Source organism: Astyanax mexicanus, chromosome 7 (assembly GCF_023375975.1).
Source record: "Astyanax mexicanus isolate ESR-SI-001 chromosome 7, AstMex3_surface, whole genome shotgun sequence".
Lineage (NCBI taxonomy): Eukaryota > Metazoa > Chordata > Actinopteri > Characiformes > Acestrorhamphidae > Astyanax > Astyanax mexicanus.
In genome coordinates, this window is record NC_064414.1 from 25,991,129 (window position 1) to 26,009,670 (window position 18,542).

At 38.3% G+C, this 18,542-nt stretch overlaps 1 protein-coding gene across 7 annotated transcripts; it reads right to left on the bottom strand.

The window, feature by feature from the left end:
• Nucleotides 1-170: 170 nt before the first annotated feature.
• On the bottom strand, nt 171-17,091 carry nsd2 (nuclear receptor binding SET domain protein 2). 7 transcript variants are annotated; one of them, XM_007230903.4, is made up of 25 exons: nt 16,853-17,090; nt 13,385-14,178; nt 12,341-12,530; nt 12,096-12,262; nt 11,481-11,945; nt 11,304-11,390; nt 11,047-11,218; nt 10,891-10,953; nt 10,655-10,782; nt 9,825-9,918; nt 9,505-9,608; nt 7,775-7,870; nt 7,570-7,693; nt 7,271-7,471; nt 6,979-7,158; nt 6,134-6,290; nt 5,554-5,756; nt 4,929-5,032; nt 4,512-4,781; nt 4,213-4,329; nt 2,939-3,080; nt 2,580-2,686; nt 1,951-2,149; nt 1,481-1,814; nt 171-1,295 (listed from the first exon to the last, which is right to left on the bottom strand). In XM_007230903.4, exons 2-24 carry the CDS (start codon nt 14,159-14,161, stop codon nt 1,486-1,488), a joined length of 4,476 nt encoding a protein of 1,491 aa, XP_007230965.2. In that variant the 5' UTR covers nt 14,162-14,178; nt 16,853-17,090; the 3' UTR covers nt 171-1,295; nt 1,481-1,485. The 7 variants fall into 7 exon arrangements, with proteins under 7 accessions (XP_007230965.2, XP_007230968.2, XP_007230967.2 ...); XM_007230906.4 differs by having other exon boundaries at nt 171-1,814; nt 12,096-12,259; nt 16,853-17,091; XM_007230905.4 differs by having other exon boundaries at nt 171-1,814; nt 9,505-9,605.
• Nucleotides 17,092-18,542: the final 1,451 nt, after the last annotated feature.

The following is an 18,542-nucleotide window of genomic DNA, read 5'->3' on the forward strand; positions in this document are numbered from 1 at the left end:
TGTAGGTGTCTGCTCTAAGTGTCGACACTAATGATATTGGCACAGTAATATTCCTTGTGCTTTAGGATATTTACAGTGTAATATTTCTATTTTCATAATGTGGTGTCAAATTTAACAAATTATTTGATAATCTGGAGAGCAACTGGAAGAAAAAGAGATTCAAGTCGTAGTTATTATACTTTCTCTGGTCTACCATGTTTATTCTGCATTTCAGATAAACAATACAATCATTTTACACTAAATGAAAAAAAAAAAAGGATTATTTTAGTTCAACATCCTTTACTCAATAAAAACATGTCCCATTTTTCCCAGGTTAGCACTGTTAGTCATACTTGTATATAATGCATTACGCTGTATTTTGTGTAGAAGATGGATTTAATGAAACAATAAAATGGATATAACTAATAAACTGTATAACACAACTTCTTTTACTACTGTTAATGTGTGGTGCAGCCATCTTGGATTTTGAACTCTAGTCTATATAGTTTAGTTCTTAGTAGCCTAAAAAATGTTTGTGGCACCAGAAAACAATTTTTCCCTTTGCATGGTAAAGGTGTAGAGAACTGTAGCCTTCAAATGAGATTTCAAATGAAAACAGCATTATTGTACAAAAGCAAAAAAGCAAACACAAACAGTGAATTGCTTTAAAAAGCTTTATTTCACCCAAATATCACAGAAGCGCCCTGTCTGAATTTACTGTGCCTTTAAAAACAACTCTGAATAGGTAGATTTCACGGAGACGTATTTAACATTCTAGCAAGATATGTAAACTCAAAAAAAATGAGCTAACAAAAATGTGCTAAAAATATGCTGCTCTATAGTTAAATGCATTCTATTATTGACTATAAAAAGAAAATGTAATTCAAGGGCTATCCATAGTGTCTTAAATTTAACGATACCACTGGTTATTAAAAAAAAAAAATAAAACAATAAAAAAAAAAAAAAAAAAAAAAAAATCAGACTCCTTACTGGCAATCTGTTACTATCAATAATTCCAGTATTATAATTTTGGTCTTTCATATACATTTCCATATACATATCTACTGTTAAAAAAAGGCATCTATCTCCAGGATTAAAACAGGCATAAAAAAAGATTCAAGTTTGGCGTCGATAATGCTGTGTAATATAACGAGGCTGTTTGGTCTTGTTGGCTCTGTTTATCACACATTGACTCAAGTGTGCGCGAGTGTGTTTTTCAGTGTGCGCACACTCGACTCGGAGAGAGGTTGAGTGTGTGAGGGGTGGGGGACCTGATGTGGGAGCTCCCTGGAGCTCTACAGTCTTCACATATTTCCCTGATCAGACACAAATACACACACACACACACACACACACACACAAACACACACAAACACAGTGCTTTCAGTTTTGGAAAACAGTCACGACGACGTCAATACCACTGAATCATGAGCAGAGGGAGGAGGCGTGGTTGGACAGGCCATGGAGGGGAAAAAGGGAGAGGGAAGAAGAGTGGTCTCACCAGCTCTACACTTCTGCTGCCTTTTTTGAGCTCTTCCTGGGGGTCTTACTAGTAGCCCTTTTGGGGGTGTTCTTGGTGCCAGGGTTGCGGCCACGCCTGGCTGTTTTTTTGGGAAGGGAAGCCTGAGAGGTGCTGGACAGCTCCTTGGCAGCCTCTGCTGAAGCCTGCAGGTCTGTGTCGTCGTGCTCTTGACAGCACAGTCGGCTTGTGACGGGGTGTGGTCGAAGCGCACCCTCCTCGTGGGCCTTACAGAAGGAGTTGGGACAGTGCTGGCAGAAGGCATCGGAAGGCTTCCCGCACACATCACAGTGATGCCAGGGGCAGTCCCAACGACCTGTTCATCAGATAAGCAAAATCAGTAAAGAAGGAAAAACAGTCAAAAGTTGTTTGATCACAAAACTACAAACAGCATTAGTTACAGATACCCTGTGTGAACAGGTAGGAGGCTACACAACAAAAATGGGCCTTACCGAATGGCCTCTTGGTGCGGTCCAGGCAGGACAGGTGGTAGGCTTTTGTGCAGCCCTTCTTATCACACAGGACCAGCTGCCCTCCGTCCCCACATCGGAAACACTCGTCCTCCGACTGCTTCTTCCCCTCGCTCCGAGCACGCCGTTTCCGAGGCTTCTTTTTCTGTGGCTTGGATTTAGACTCTGAAGTCGGAGCGATCTGCAGCAGAGTGTGATTCAGGGTTCATACACTTTTTAACCAATAAATCTCCATGATTTTTCTATGACTATTCAATGTGTTAAAGGAATTTTTTCATGACCAAAAACATCAGTGCAGACAGACAATAAAACCAAAAAGCAACTAAAACTATAATCAAAATTATTATAGTAGGTCTAAAATGAATCTTATAAAAGTGCTGACATACAATATTTAATAATAAAGCGTGTGTCAGATCCTGAAAGCTCCATTGGCTAGGGCTTAATTACTTGATTAACTCTGAGCTAACGTATTTAATTGCTATTTTCTAATTATATGAGTTTTCCAGGTTTATCATGACTGTACGAACCCTGGTGATCGGATCCTCAGGTTCACAATACGTATTTTTTTAATAATTAAAAAAAAGCACAAGGCTTGCCAAAGGTGGACTCACCTTGGGTCTGTCTCCTAAAAAGCCACTGCAGTTGGGTGCACCACAGCGACACACAGTCTTCTCATTTCCAAGACAATCCAAATTGTAGTTAAAAGTCAGCTCTGTACCTGCAGACAGAACAAGACAACCAGACCTTAAATAATAACCGAAGCAACACTCTTCCAAACAGCACAACTTTTACCTGTACAGAACTCTCTTATACTCAAAAAGGTACACAAGCAACACTTTAGTAATTAGTGATGAGCATATTAGCAATAGGAGATCTGAGCAGGTATCGCAGGCTGTTCTCTGGGTTCTGCTTTGTAATGAATTCTAATGAGCATTCTAATAAGAATCTTATTAATCTTTCTAAAGTGTACCTGTTGGGATGTCACAAACAGCAAAAAGGCCCACGCGAGTGTCTCCATTCACAGTCCATTTCTGAGTCTCACAGTTGGGCTGGCAGCTGTGATTCATGAAGCGAGAGTAATTCCCTTTCGGTCCTGCATCTATGATCCGGTCCTGCACACAGATAACAAATAAGCACAGGTTACATTTAAATATAGGTGAGGATGCTGTGTAAATCTGGCCTTAAATCAATCAGTGGTGGGATATGTGGCATTTTTATGGTACTACATAAAAATTGTACTAATAAATGTCCATATTTGAGGTAAAATGTCAGTAAATAGATGATATAATAATAAGTTGAAAGGATGTTCTGGGGAACTGATTCAGTGCAGCACTAAATCCCTTTTGTGATAAATAATGGCATACATAATTAATAATAATAATTAAAAAAAAAAATCATACTGTGATGCAACTATAGTGGTTACTGAACTTTTCTCAAAAAACAAAATTGTGCCTTATAATCCAGTGCACCTTGTGTATGCATGTTTGTTTATATAAATTGGTCAAAATTAGGGAGAGAAAAAAAAAAATAATAATAATAATTGAGAACAAGGCAAACTGTGCTCTTGGACTCTGGCAATTCTCAGATCATAGTGGCAATGCCTCAGTCTGCTGGAGCCAATCAGTAAAAGTTGCCCCAGAATAGTTTTTTTTGCAATCAGAACACTGGAATCAATCAACAGAGTACAACACTGCTATCTAGTGGGCAGGGATTAAACAACACTAACTATACCACAGCTAGTTGACTTCTATATGTGCTGTTATCAGCCGGTTGATGCACTGTTAAAAAAAGCTCTCCATGTATTACTCCACCATATACAGGTAACCTAGTAACGATGTGCACTTACCAGCCGAACCGCGCAGCTGCAAACAGAGCAGCAATGGAGTGTTTATAACCAAACAAAGTTAATTTCTCATCCTCTTTACCTCAATCTTTTAATAATGGATATTACTACATATGGCTGTAGTATTAATTACTGTAATGCCACAGCACACTGTTCAGTGGCACTCCCAAACAAATACTGCTCCTCTAGCTCTACTGCACACTGTCCAGCCACTGAACAGACTGCAGACTGTGCAGTGAGAGCAAACACATTACAAAATTATTTCAGAAATAATTATTAGCTACACAAAACTGAAGACATTTAAAGAAATAAAAAGCACAAAAAAAGTGAATAATAAAACAAAATATTACAGTAATATAAACAGTAACATGCATGCATGTAAATCCAGCTGCACTCTTTACCTTGTTGATAGTGAGCATGTAGAAGTGAGTGATGTCATTCTCCTGAGCATATCTGATCCTGGCTCTGCACTCTTCCTCATCGATCAGCTCTCCAACATACTCATTCACAAACTCGCCCTGAGTGAAAAAACAAGACCTGATTAAAATTTTAATAAATAGGTTCACATTATGCCTGACAAACCAGCTGAACACTTATTACTATTAGTTTTTTTTTTCATTTATTATTTTTTATTAAGGAATCCAAACAGTCAAATACTGATAATTTCCAGTAGATAATTAATAGACGTGTTGGTGCCAACCTTCTTGATGTCTCGTAGAGTTAAGAGACCCCAGCCCTTTCCGGCGGTACGAATGGTCTTGGTCTCGGGGTACAGGCGCTTGGTGAAGTCCTGGTTCATGCAGCGTTCTCCAGCTGGACACACCTGCGGGTGGCACTCGTACAGCAGCATGCGGTTCAGACACTCTGACTCAAAGCTACAAGGGCGTTCATCGGTGGGTTTACAGTTACACTTTGGGATCTCAGAGATATCAGCTGTGTAGATCTGGACCCGGCCACATGGTTTGTTTGTCTAGAAAAAAAAAATTGTGAAAAACATTCCATTATTAGATAATGGAAACCACCATCTAATACATTTAAAATATATATAAATTGATGTGTATATTACAGAAAACCAATCAAACAAAAAAGTAATAAAATAAATGTAATAAGCTGGTACCTTGATGTATTTATATGGTGGCGGTTTCTTGTTGTTCTCGTGAGCCTCTTTAGCTTCTCTCTCCATTTTTATCTGTTTAAATCGAGTCTCCGCCTCCAAAAGAGCTACAGGAAGAATAAAGTACACAGTGAAATGAATGAAGCTGCAGTGCTTACATCAAAAAGATGAAACAGTAGTAGTAATGGAGGTTTAATTCCAAGATAGCTCATAGGCTATTTTCCTGGCAGGAGCATTAGGTGTGCTTTTGTGGTCCGTCTGTCCTATTCAACCTGCCATCTGTTCATTACTTAAAAAAATCAATAATAGTCTAGCATCAATTAAAATGCTGAAATAAATGTTAACTGAAAATTCCACCAAATTCAAAATCAATCACACATACTCTCACCAAATTACAGCATAATCTCTGGCAAATTTGCTTCCAATAGTTTTGTTTTAGAGCCATATGGTAAAATTAATTAAGTGACTGGCATGATGAAAGTGCTGGATTAGGTGTAAACTAATATATACAAAAATGTCTAGGCTGGTTGATTATTTGGAGAAAGAGAAAAAATATCAAATTTGTTTTTTGATTATTATTTTCTTTTTTTTTTTTTATGTGAAAGTATAACCAACAACCATCCCTTACCAGTTTTAAAGACTTTCCCAATTCCATTCCTCTGGTGCCTGCTCCCCCTGTCTCCTTCTATATAAGGGAACACACGGCCTTGGTGGGTCCAGAAGTAGTCCTTCGACCCAAAGAAGTAAACAGGAAACTCCCCGATTTCATGCCGCAGGTGCTGGATATTTGTAGGGATGTTTCTGGGATGACGGATTTCTGCTGGCCACCACCTAGGTTTTCAGAGTAGATCTTAATTAATCAGTATTTAAGATAAAAACTCCACCATCAAGCACTTACATAAACAATCAGTTACGGCAAGAACTGCCATTTTTAATTAATGATAGGAAATTTATTTTTGCCTAAAAACAGAGATTTATAAAGTGGTAGAGAGCCAAATTTGAGTAAAAGTACAAGTGCTCTACAAATAAAGTGACTTGAGTAAAAGTTATCGTATTCTTCAAGCACCACACTTCTGCTTAACAATGATTACTATTTTTCAAGGTAGATGATGGATACTGCAGTAATTGACCATAACATTTATTATTAAGACCAAATATCTGTAGTAAAATATCTAATGCTTTCATATTCAGTGCAAGCTCAGACTTGCCTGTAATTGCCCAGTTTGACCCAGATAATGTCCCTGTACTTGGGCTTCTTTCCTGAGCGGCAGTCGTTACAGAACCAGCTGCCATCAGGCATGGCAATATTTAGGCAGTCAGGATGAAACGCAGCCGGACACGACTCACAGCATAGCAGACGACCACCTGGAACACACAAACACATACAAATTATATATATGTAACTCGCCACATAACCAAGATTCTAAACTGTAAAGTGTATATAAAAAACAAATAAAAATAAAATACAGGGAACTACCAGCATTCAAATTTTTGTTTCGTAGTGATTGACACTAGGGTGGGCAATATGTCCATAAAATAATATTGACAAAATGACAAAACACTGATTTTTTTCCACAACAATACACTACTAAAACAAAATAAAAATGTAATTTTATTAATGCAAATATTTATCATCATTATTTACCAAAATTATAGAAATTATAGTAAAATCATGTCCATTGGCAGGTGAAGAGCATGCATTTTATGTACATATTTCTTTAAAAGTACTGTTAAAAACAGCAATGCATCCAGAAATATGCTTAGGGAACAAAATTTCTAGTTTAAGCACAGGTAATGCTGTTGTTCTTGTTCCTAATAAAGCGTCACAAACATGCTCATCGTTTTTTTTCCAACAAGATCTTAAAATATGTCGGCTGTTAAATAAATGTGTGAGAACAATTATTGCTTTTTGAATTTCTTTAGTTACATTTAATAAAAAGGTTTAGAAAAAAAAGTATTGTTTGAGTATCTGTATAGAAACTTTTAAATTGATACCCAGCCCTACTACCATTAACCCCAGTAATCAAATGTTCAATTTAAAGAATCTTCTTACCCTTGGAGCAGATGAAACACCAGCTGACATTGACGTGCGAGTGATGACTGTAACCCTTTTTAGGGTTAAAGTGATTAGTACACACAATCGCAGTAGATGTCAGCATCTCACTTCCTGCAGCTACGCACAGATCTCCAGCATGATAGGCCACTGGGCAGCGGAGACAACGAATCATCTTTCCTAAAATAAACATAATAATAAATAGAAAAAAAAAACATCACACAATAAAAAAAAATTGAGAGGAAGTGCGAGAGAGGAAAACAAAGAAGTAGGACCAGCCTAAAAGTCTTACCTTTGGTGGCTTTTGCAGTACCACGGTTGCTGTAGTGACAACTGAGGCAGGTGTGCAGAGGGCAGCGGAATCCTCGGTTATCAAACACAGTCAGCGCACTCAACCGCAAACACGCCTCATGGTAGTATTTTCCACAGTGCAGAACACTGCAACGTTTTACCTCCCCTTCAGACTGTTTACAGGTAAAACATGCATGCACTCCTAAAAAGAAAATCAGAAAATGAAATTAATGTATTTATAAAAATGACACAGTTTGTAGTGCAATATCTGAGTTTATACAGAAAGTTGTTCCTGCTCACCCGTCCTGCAGGCAGTACAGAGCACCTTGTCTGTCGGATGGTCCAAACCCAAACACTGCAAGTGATACGTAGCAAAGCAATGTCCTTCACACGTCACCAAGTCCTCACTCGTCTTCTCACAAACCTATACAAACATACTGTCAAAAATATGCCTGCACAAATTAACAAAAACAAAAAAAATAGATTATAGTGTGCACACACTAACCTGACACACACTCTCCTTCTTAACACTGGCCCTCTTGGTCGTGTGGGTTTCATCTGTGCTGTCACTGGGAGAATCAGGTCTGTCCTCACACAAAGCCTGAAACACATTTTATAAAATAAACTTTGATTAATGAACTTTACTGGGCAGAAAAAGGAGATTGATTAAGATAAGCAATTAATGCAGTAACTGTGGTCTAGAAATGACAAGCAGATATAAAATTGCACAAGACATAGCAGCTAATTAAACCTTACTTTATAACATTAAAAATCCATCCAACCAAAGAAATCAATAGAGGCTATGTACATGACATCGCAGTTGGTGGAAATCACTGTGGTTTATTCTGTAGCAAAAACAGACTGAGTGGCAGTCTTAGCATTCAGTGTGGATAATGTGAACGCAAAAAAGAGCTGTTGTGTGACTGACTGTACAAACAGAGTAACTCTTAGTAGAACTTTGTCGTTTTCCACTGAGAAACTCAGACAGCCATGTTGTAGAATATTTTGCCACTCAGTCTGATTAAGGAGGTGTGCTTCGGCAGGAATAAGATGTCAGCGCATACACTCTGGTGCTGGGCGATATGGGAAAAACATAGATCACGATATGATTTTTTTAATATCACGATAACGATATACATCATAATATACCACATTTGAGTATGTTTTCAGTTATTCTTCGAAAAATCCAACAAAATAATGTAATTGCTCATTTTTTTTCCAAATTTATCTCAAAGTGACGTTAAACCAAACTTTCAAAAATGAGAATTACTACCTTTTAGTGGAGCAATATATATGTATAAAATGAAAACAGATGAGGTAAATCCAGTAGCTATTTTTATTTTGTCCGTCAAATAACGTAAAGCAGCGTCATGTCGCAAAACTACATTATGAAGCTTTTTTTTTTGTTGCAAAGATTACTTTATCATCACTTATATAAACCGAGTTTATGCAAAGTGACCACGCCAATACATTTCATCTTAGTCTACTTTATATATTTGCATGAATAATTGATGAAATTACTGTAGAAACGATAGGGATGATAGAAGGTAAATAGCACAATAGATACTTTTCTATCGTCCACGCAATATTTATTGTCATATCGCACAGAACTTATACACTCTATACACTCTCTGTGCAAATATTCACATGTACCAGATGTTTTTTTGTTTTTTTTCCAATTATATAAAATGTTAAGCCAAAGTTTTAAATAGGACAATCACTTTTTTTTGCAGAGTCATTTGATTGTGTGTGCGTGTGCATGAGAGAGCGACAGACAGCACCTAGCGAAGGGCTCAACATATAGCTTGATGAATTAGCCTCTGTGCTAAACGGACATAAATTAGCACTAACAGCGTGAGCGGCTGCAAACACACTCGCAACATGAGCATTCTACAGAGAACTTGTAGATTAACAATGTAACTTTTTTGATACATCAGTGATCCGGATTCTGATTCTTTCAATTTGCGTGATCAACCTTAACCCCTAGTTCTAAACATTACGTAATTAAAGTAAAATGGAAAAGAGCAAGATTAAATCTGAAAGTCAAAAAAAAAAAAAAAAAAAAAAAACAACACTGGCTGGACATTTGTAAGAAAAGGTAACCAAAAACACCCATTTGCCTGTCAATTGTAAAGCATGATTGTGAAAAGAGATTAACTGCATAATTTTAAAAAATCCTTTGTGGCATATATCAAGGATGATTTAGAACAAATGTACCACCCAGAACAAATGTACCTCTAGCTCTAACTGGCGACGCTTCTTGGAAGAGGCAGCGAGTAATTGGTTACCATCCTTCTTCCTCTTCCTAACACGTTTGGCCTTGACTGGAGGTTCCTCTGCTGACACAAAAAAAAAAGATGTAGAATAGCAGATACATTTATATATATATATATATATATATATATATATATATATATATATATATATATATATATATATATATATATATATATATATATACACACACACACACACACACACACAAACTCTCATTAAACAATTACACACAACACATACGTCTATCTGTACTGCACTGCTGGGCTGGGCTCACTTACCTGAAGCTGATGCTCTGAAACCCTTTCTTTTCTCCACGGATAAAATTTGTTTCTTTCTTCTTCTTGTGCTGTCAGATGGCTCTGTTGTCTGCACCTTTTAGGAAGAATAAGCACAATCAAAGTTTTACTGATGGCGGGGGACAAAACTGCTACCGTATATGGACACTGTGGCACAACAAAGCCATATTACAGCAGCAACTCATCCATCGCTGCTACACGTTTCAGGTGAATCAGTAATCAATGTGGAATCAGTGCAAACTAAAGCTATTGTAGGATAGATGCCATACTCCAGGTTTGAAAACAGAGTGAAAGAGTTTAAGCCATGCTACGAAATTCCCCTCACACACACACACTTCACTTCAGTACGAACATCTTTTAAAGATCAGAATTGTCAAATAATTACTAAAGATATATTCTGTTACCCTAACCACAGATGGCTAAAACCTCCAGCCAAGACGAAGAAGTCCTGTGCTACAGATACGCCTCTTTATGCATGTCACTTTTTTATTGAATAATAAAATACACAAAACAAAACAGGAAGCTCAAGTGTGCATAAATAGATCAATAAAATAGGCTATTGGGCCCCCTTTATGCGACTCCCATAGGCAGAACTCTTGTGAAGGGATAAAAGGAGCAAAAAAGTGGAAGCTGGAGAAATATAAATATATGTTTAATTCCTTGCTTTTGTTTTATTCTGTTCTGAAAAACAATCCGATCCATGACATCAATACTCATGACAATGCTTCTAGCATTGGACATACATCATAGGATAGAATCTCTGATATATTAATGATAGATTTTACATTTAACTACATCTGAGATTGACATACCTTTACAGCCCTGCGTCGTTTTACACCCTCCCCCAGCTTGGCTCTCTTTTTAGGATGGTGCTCCTCCTCCTCCTCTTCTTCTTCTTCATCAATCATTTCAAGTGCACGCTTTAAGGCCTTCTTCCTACCTGTGGAAAGAGCAAAATTACAAATTGCTTTCAGTTAAAACACCCAAAATACCTACAATGATTTCATTTTAACATGAAAACATCATTGTGGGAATAACTACAACTCACCTCTAGGGGCAGCTTCTGCAGTGTTCTTCCTAGGCTTTCTCCTTATCTTGCCCACCTTTTCATCTTGAGATAAGACAGTAAGTTCAGTCAAAGATCTGGTAACAGCCTATATTAAGCTATATTGAGCTCACATACATAAAGAGCTTGATGACTCACCTGTTTCTACTGGCTTTGCTAGCTCTGTACTTGGATTTTCTGCAATACTTGCAGCTGTCTTAATTTTCTTTCTTTTTAGAGAGCTTGGTGCAGCTGGAAACTTCTGCCTGAGTTTTCGCGGTTTATTCTGAGGTGCTTTTAATTGAGGTTCAATGTCAACGAAGAGGATATCCTGTAAATTGACATTTAGAAAGTTGGAACAAGCAAAATAAAAATGGAAATTACATCAATTTATACATAAAAAGAAAAATTCAAACCTCTTGTTTCAGCCACATCTTTTTAGGCAATTTTCCAGATTGTGTTTTTCTCTTAGGTTCAGGTTTATTTGAGGCAATGGATATCCCCTGAAATGCATAAAAACAAACTCCATAAAGCAGGCAAGAGAGAAAGAGAGTAAATTGTCTGTTAGACGCTGTACTACTTCCTCTACTAACCTGTACAGTAGAGTCAACGTGAGGGAGAACAACAACTGGAACAACTGCTTTCTTTCTTCTCTGTACAGAAGTGTTGGGACGATTACATTGCCCCTTCTTGGCTGGTGCTTTACGTGCTTTAGTGGCAAGGGGCATTTTCCCTGCTGAAGTGCTACTGTCGGTGGGACAGGGGAACGGAATAGGGCTGCTGGGAGTCTGTACAGTAATTGGGCTGGACTGAGTGGAGTCTGGGGGAGTAAGGCTGGCTGTCTCAGGAAATGTTTCATGATCCTGCTGTTCATGCTGCTGCTGCTGTTCACGCTGCTGCTGCAACACTTGTAGCATGTGAGAATTAAACTGTGGCTGGTTTCCCTCATATGTGAAACTGAACTTGGCCAATCGCTCTTCTGCAGATAAAGTTATAGCTTCTGTTGCCTGAGAGATGCCCATCTCCCACGATATTCGCAGCTTGCGTGGGATTGATAGCTGAAGAAGAAGAAGAAGAAAAAAAAAGGAAAGCTCAATTCATGTGCTACCTTAAATAAACAGTTATTAATACATTCTAATTCTGACATTCATTACAACAACACAAACAATGTACTGTGTATATTAAATATAATGTATAATAGGTCATACCCTCCTCGCATCAGTATGTGCATTAGTTTGTCTGGTACCACGGCAGAGCTCCGGGAACTGCTCTTTTCCTGAAAATGTGACCATATTCTTCCCAGCAATGTATCCTCTCTCTGGAGCGTCACTGAAATACTGTATGTGGTAGAATGACCCTGTCCTGCTGTTTGCTGCTAAAAATAAATAAATATTGTCATCAGTGTCATCCTACGCAATAGCATTACACCATCACACTGTTTTCCATTATTTACCTTTCTGCCTGAAGTGAAGGTTAGTTTCTGGGTCTGTAGTGACTACACATGGCCACCAGGGGTATCCGGACACTTTAGTCCAGACAACATCACCCACTGCAAACTGCGCATGAGATTGCTCCTGTGAATGTGTCACCTTTACCTCATTCACACCTTCCATACAAGTGTCTTCCTCAGCAACAGACATGACCTGTCACACAGAAAAACAGTACTCTATATATAAATACTGTTCTATTCTGTTTTATACTCTCAACCAATACTACTGTTTGTTTTTACTACACATCAATATAACTGGTACGTTTCATTTGCCATTTTAGCCCTGTATTTTTTAACCCTGGTCATGGAGGCCTACTGCCCTAAACATTTTAGGGTTTTCCAGTGTGTGTTAAATCAGGCAGAGCACTAAAATGTGCAGGACTGTGGGCCTTAAAAAAAGGGCTGAGAAAATGTTCTAGCTCATCACTTATCTTAGATTGACTATTGTAGTTCTTGGAAATCTAATGCATTTTTATGAGACACAGACATTTCACATAGTTTAAGCAGCTGGAATTACGATACTTCCATATCCTCTTCGTTTAAAAATAGCAAACATTACTACCATTAATATAAAAACACACAGTGACTGATTTCCAAATTTCAAGTCAAATGAACGTTGCATACATTTTGATGTGTGAAAACACTAGTGAACAGGACTTACAATATGGTTTGTATTAAAATCCAAATGTTTTAAATGAGAATATTGAATGTAATTTGTAATTGAAATTGAACAACTAAAAATAATCAACTGTTTATTCACAATAAACAGTGGTGCAGGCAATATAACACTACCACTGATGCTCCTACAGACAAATACCTTTGTCCATCTTTATTTGTGACATTTGTTTGGTCTGGCAGTTATTCACATTGTGTCATAAGTTCATGACGGCCAATTAAAATGCTCCAAAATTTCTTGGAATTAAATATTTTTAGACTAACTTCCACAAAAGTCAAGTTTTTGCAATTGGATCAATTAGGACAGGCCCTACATTTGAAACAGAGCCATACCAAAGCAGGCAACGGAGGTCCACAGGCGGGAACATCAGTGTCAGTCATGTCATGGGACTCCGCAGGTAGAACATCTGTGTCAGGGGCGAGGTTTTGCGATTCTGTGGCTTTGTCACATGGTGACTCGACGGTGGTGTGCATAAAAGAGGATATCTCAGGGACAACAGCAGCAGCTAGAATTGGATGCCTTCTGTTTGGAGGTGTTCTCTTCTTCACAGGTGCTCTCTTCCTCTTCTTCCCTTCTTTTCTATCATCTGGAGAGTCCAGAACGCCCTCCGATAGGCCCAAAGGGGCATTCAGCTCCTCGCTCCCTTCTTCTCCATAGCTCACTTCATAACGGCTTGGTGGCGGCGACTTCCCATTAGTCAAATGTTTGGTTATTTTGAGTGTGAGCTCTGGGGAGGATTCAGATATCCTCTGCGGGCTGCCATGCGGAGAACCAGCATCCACTCCTTTAAGAAATGTTGGTGAAGCAGGGGCTGCACAGAGCTTTGGCATTTTATCCTGATCACCATTTAACAAGCGTGATGTTAAATCCTTCAGACGCTCATGAGTGTGGTCGAGACTGTGCGTGTGGTTGTGGTTACTCATTTTCTGCAGAACACCTTCTTGAGGGGTGGCTGCTATCTGCGCAGCTGCTTTATCCAAAAGAAGAGCAGGATCTGTGCTTCCATCACCACGTCCCTTACAACCACCTGGTGAACCGGAGAGCTGCTTCATACTGGTGGGGTTCTTTGGCTCAGGCATTGCAGGCAAAGACCTCCCCTTACTGTCCATCACTCCCAATCAGAGACCTATTGTAAAACAAAACGCAGACTTAACTAAAGAAATTAACTCCTTCTTCATTCTAGACTAGACACTTGATACACATAACTACTTTGCAACTAGTAGAAATATTATTTGGGACTGACTATTTGCACCAGAGTACAAGTAACATTTGCAATACAGGGAGACCAATTTTACAAAAGAATGCAAGGGAAAATAAAATCGCAAATTCAAAGGAGCCCTTGGGAAAAGTTAAACGGATTTTGGTTTGTCGACAGTTTGTAAGAAATCGGCTGTTTTTTAGTAAGCAATACCTGAGCATCTAGTTGATTCTAATTGCTCAATTGTGAAAATGACAATTAAATGCAAGCTTTAAGAGCGTAAATTGCCAGTTTTGTCACCGTCAAAACCTTCAATCTCAATTTTTTTTTTCGTTTTTAATTTTTACATAATTTGAATCTGGCAGTTGTTCTATTAATTTTCTGTAAACATCAGGAAGAATAGACTAAGAGACATGAAAAAATTCGTAACCAAAGCTTTTTATATTGACTTCCATGTACAGATTTTCAGTAACGGCTTGTGCAATATTAATTTTACACATTGACACATGAAATATATAGTCAAATTGTATCCATTTCTAATTATATTACAAATATATATTGATATCCAACACTGAATATATTAAAAATGCACATAATTAAATAAGTCAAAACTAAATTAAGATTGTATTGAACGATCACTTCTTATATATTAGTAAATGTATAATTACTGATTAAAGTGAGGAAAACATATGGTAACATTATGGTTAAATTATGGTGAATGGTCAAAATAAAGGGTATATTTTCCTGATATGTCTAGTCAGAATGAAATTATACCAGTCAAAACTGCATTAGACAGATCTTGCCAAAACTGAGGTAAGAGACTGTGGCCTGGGGAATGCAATAGCTGCAACTGTTCAATTCGCCAAAGAAAATATAACTTTAAAATTGAGTTTCTGGACATTTTCAGTGTCTATAATGGCATATTTATTATTTTATTTACAACAGAGTAGAGAATAAAGAGGAAAGCCACCGCAGTGCATTAGCGAGCACAGCGGCTGCACCTGCAGCGACTGCATACCGAGAGCCCGAAGCATTCGGGCGGTATTTCCCTCTCAGACCGAGAAGACGTCCTAACATCCATATTAAATTGGTTGTACCAAATCACAAAGCTCAGCAACACTTTAGGAATTGTTGCTTAAGAAATTAGAGTTTGCTCTGCATGAAAATGGCCACCCTCCTAGCTAGCTGTGTAGGTTTGTTCAGTTTGCAATGAGTGGGTGGCCGGCTGGTGGGCTGCTAAATGAGATCATGGTTCAGAGCTTTACAGTGTGCAGTCTACTTTTTATCTAGCTAGGGTATCTTTTCAGCTAGCTACCCACCTATTCAACTGCAGTGATATAAAAGCCGATGTAAAAAAGGCAAAACATTCATATTTCCATATTAGCCAACCTAGATGCGTTCTGCACCTGTGTTTTATGGCATAGCTACATTTTGAAAACCTGAAAACTGTGAAATAGGTTAACGAACCAGCCATATTTAACTAGAACAAAATATGATGACAAGTTAACGACAAGTTAAGTTAAAATAAATACACAAAAAGGCACACGGTTGAGTACGAGCAAGCTGGCTAGCAATATATTCCCGGACAAGGACAACAAGCTAGCAAGTAGCAAACTCATTGTCATTCAAGATGGACAATCTCACAGAACCCCTTCCTTAGCTAACCCTGCTATAGCTAGGCTAATGATGTGAGAAGACTGTAAAACTATAAGGCTATCAGTTACCTAGATAGTTAGCTAGCTAGCAAGATGATCTCAGTAATTGCTTTAATGAAGCTTTCCCAATAGACCACCAATGAAAATAGTGAAAATGCACGCAATGACGTTAGCTAGGTTACTAAACTAGCTTATGTTAGCTAGCCAGCTAGGTTAGCTAGCTTATTCAGGACTAAATCACAGCAGCCTTTAGCTTGCGTTAGCGAACCAAGTTACAAATCTATTAGTTACATATCTAACGTGTTTCTCTTTGGTTGCACGTTAGCTGACGCTAGATATTAACGTTTTAAGAGGACAGCGGCAGCAGCGGCGGCGGCACAAGGCTAAAGTAGTAACCTAGCTACCTACATAGCTAAAAGCTAGGTTAGCTTAGCTAGCTAACTAGCCTTGACATTAAATAAAAATATTTAGATTGAACTATCTAGCTAACCTAACGTTACCCAACATGTCTACATAACGATATTTAAGCAACTGATTTAAAAGAAAACCAGATATAGCTAGCGTAAAGGGCCGTGGACCCGCGGGAATGTTAGCAAGTGTCTAGCTAAGCTAAACTAGCTACCCAGAGACTGCGTTAGCTTAGCTCTCTTTGCCCAGAGAACAGATAGCCTGCTAAAGAGAGCAGCTAGCCTGTTAGCCTAGCATACTGCAGCTGCTCCTCCTCTACTGACAGGCTAGCCAGCGGCATTAGCAAACCCTTCAGAAACAGAGCAATAATATTCCCCCCAATATTCACCAGCATTGTTTAATAAAGCAATATTTTTCCTCATACGATACGAACATGAATCATCAGCTGAATTTAACCCAAAGCGAAGCATTTCAGTTTCTCCAACCTCTATTCATTCGACTCAATGAAACTCATCCCAATCAGCGCGAAAAATACTCACTCCCGATTGGTCGGCTGCAGCGGCAGAATTCACCCGGCTTTTTCAAACACGATCACACTCCGCCTTTTCCAGCCGCCGCGGAGCATCTTCAGAAAGACGCAACCTGAGGCAAAAAACTAGACCCTCCACAGCTCGCGCCAAACTAAAACGACTCTAGACTCGTTTGTTTTTGTTTTTAGGAAAAAGTCCGTCGCCCAGTCAAACCGGGCGGCCTGCACGAATGAGCGAAGGAGGGCATCCTCACCACGTGACGTCCTACGAAATAGGGCGGGATCCAATCCAAAGGTTGCCAGTTACTCTGTTTTACAAACCTATTTTTCGGTACGTGCAGAATCGTTGATAAAAGCACGATCTTGCCCAATTTTCGTATAGTATATACAGCTGTATTCCATGTTATGAAAAGGAAAGATTTTTTTAATGCAAATCAGTGATGTCTGTTCTAAAAACAATTACACAAACGTTTTGCCATATAATAGAATGAGGCTGGAGCCTGGGTCACAACTTGGCAACCCGAAAATAAGCGCGCCAGAGAGTCACTCGAATGGCATTCCTGCAGAGAGATGTTTTGAGCTGTGGTAGAGGCCTAGACATCCTCACTGCAGTTAGAGAGGCCATATTATCTTTTGGAACGTATTTGGGATTTACTTACTTCACCATATCACAATGTAGTTTTGTATGAAAACACTGTTTCTGTTTCCAGTATTTTCTATCCTTCAGAATACATTTTAACAATGGTTCACTTCAAATATGTAATAAAACAGAAACTGAAGAAACATGATAGGAGACCATGATACAATAAGAAAGAGTGTATATGTTATTCTTTCCATCAGAAAAACAACTCTTATCTTTTAATTTAGTCCGTTGTATATCTTCCCACAGATTTCACCATATAAATAAATTACAATGCTGCTTTGTATTAAACTGATATTATAAAACCAGCAACACCACCAAAATGCAATCAAACCACCAACCCTTGTCAAATGCTATCACAACATTGTCTACTTTCTTACAACACTAGCTATAATATTGCTGTTCCATTGTCTATAAAGGAATGTGACATCATTGTCTTGGTAATAATTTTAAATTATTCACAATTTTTATTTTTTACATTATATTTTTTACATTTTTATTATTTATTATAGTGTATATTATTATTTGTCTCTGCCTCTGTGTGATGTGCTATCACTTTGCTGCTGTAACACTGTAAATTTCCCCGCTGTGGGACGAATAAAGGATTATCTTATCTCTTATCTTAAGAATACAATGTGCTAGCTTGTGTGCCGAGTGCTTTTGAAAGTTGGTGTGCTGGGTGCTTCAGGATGTTTTGGTCTGTATATTCCTTGCTGTAAAATGTGCCAGGTGATGTGCCAGTTGCTATAAGATGTGCAGATTAGTGTGTTAGCAGCTTTAAGATGTGCAGTTTGGTATGCTAGCTGCTGTAAGATGTATTTTCTAGTTATTGCGTCAGCTGCTGTAAAATGTGCTAGGATGTGTTACAGCTGCTTGGTTGGTGTACCAGAAGCTTTAATTAATGCTGTAGGACAGTTGGTCACTTTTTAGATCATGTACCACCAGTACAAGAAACTTCCAAGTAGCATCTAAACTAAACTTAAACTTCCAAGTAGCATCTCAAGCTATTTGACAGGAACACATATACATGTCAAATCTTTTGCCAGTTATTTTTCACCTG

Excerpts from the sequence above, each read along its gene's own strand:
- nsd2 (XM_007230903.4), bottom strand. The coding sequence starts at position 14,161 with ATGGACAGTAAGGGGAGGTCTTTGCCTGCAATGCCTGAGCCAAAGAAC. Across the intron at positions 10,954-11,046 it reads AGCAAAGCCAGTAGAAACAG|ATGAAAAGGTGGGCAAGATA; the intron begins GTGAGTCATCAA and ends TCTTATCTCAAG. Across the intron at positions 9,609-9,824 it reads TTTCAGAGCATCAGCTTCAG|CAGAGGAACCTCCAGTCAAG; the intron begins GTAAGTGAGCCC and ends TTTTTGTGTCAG.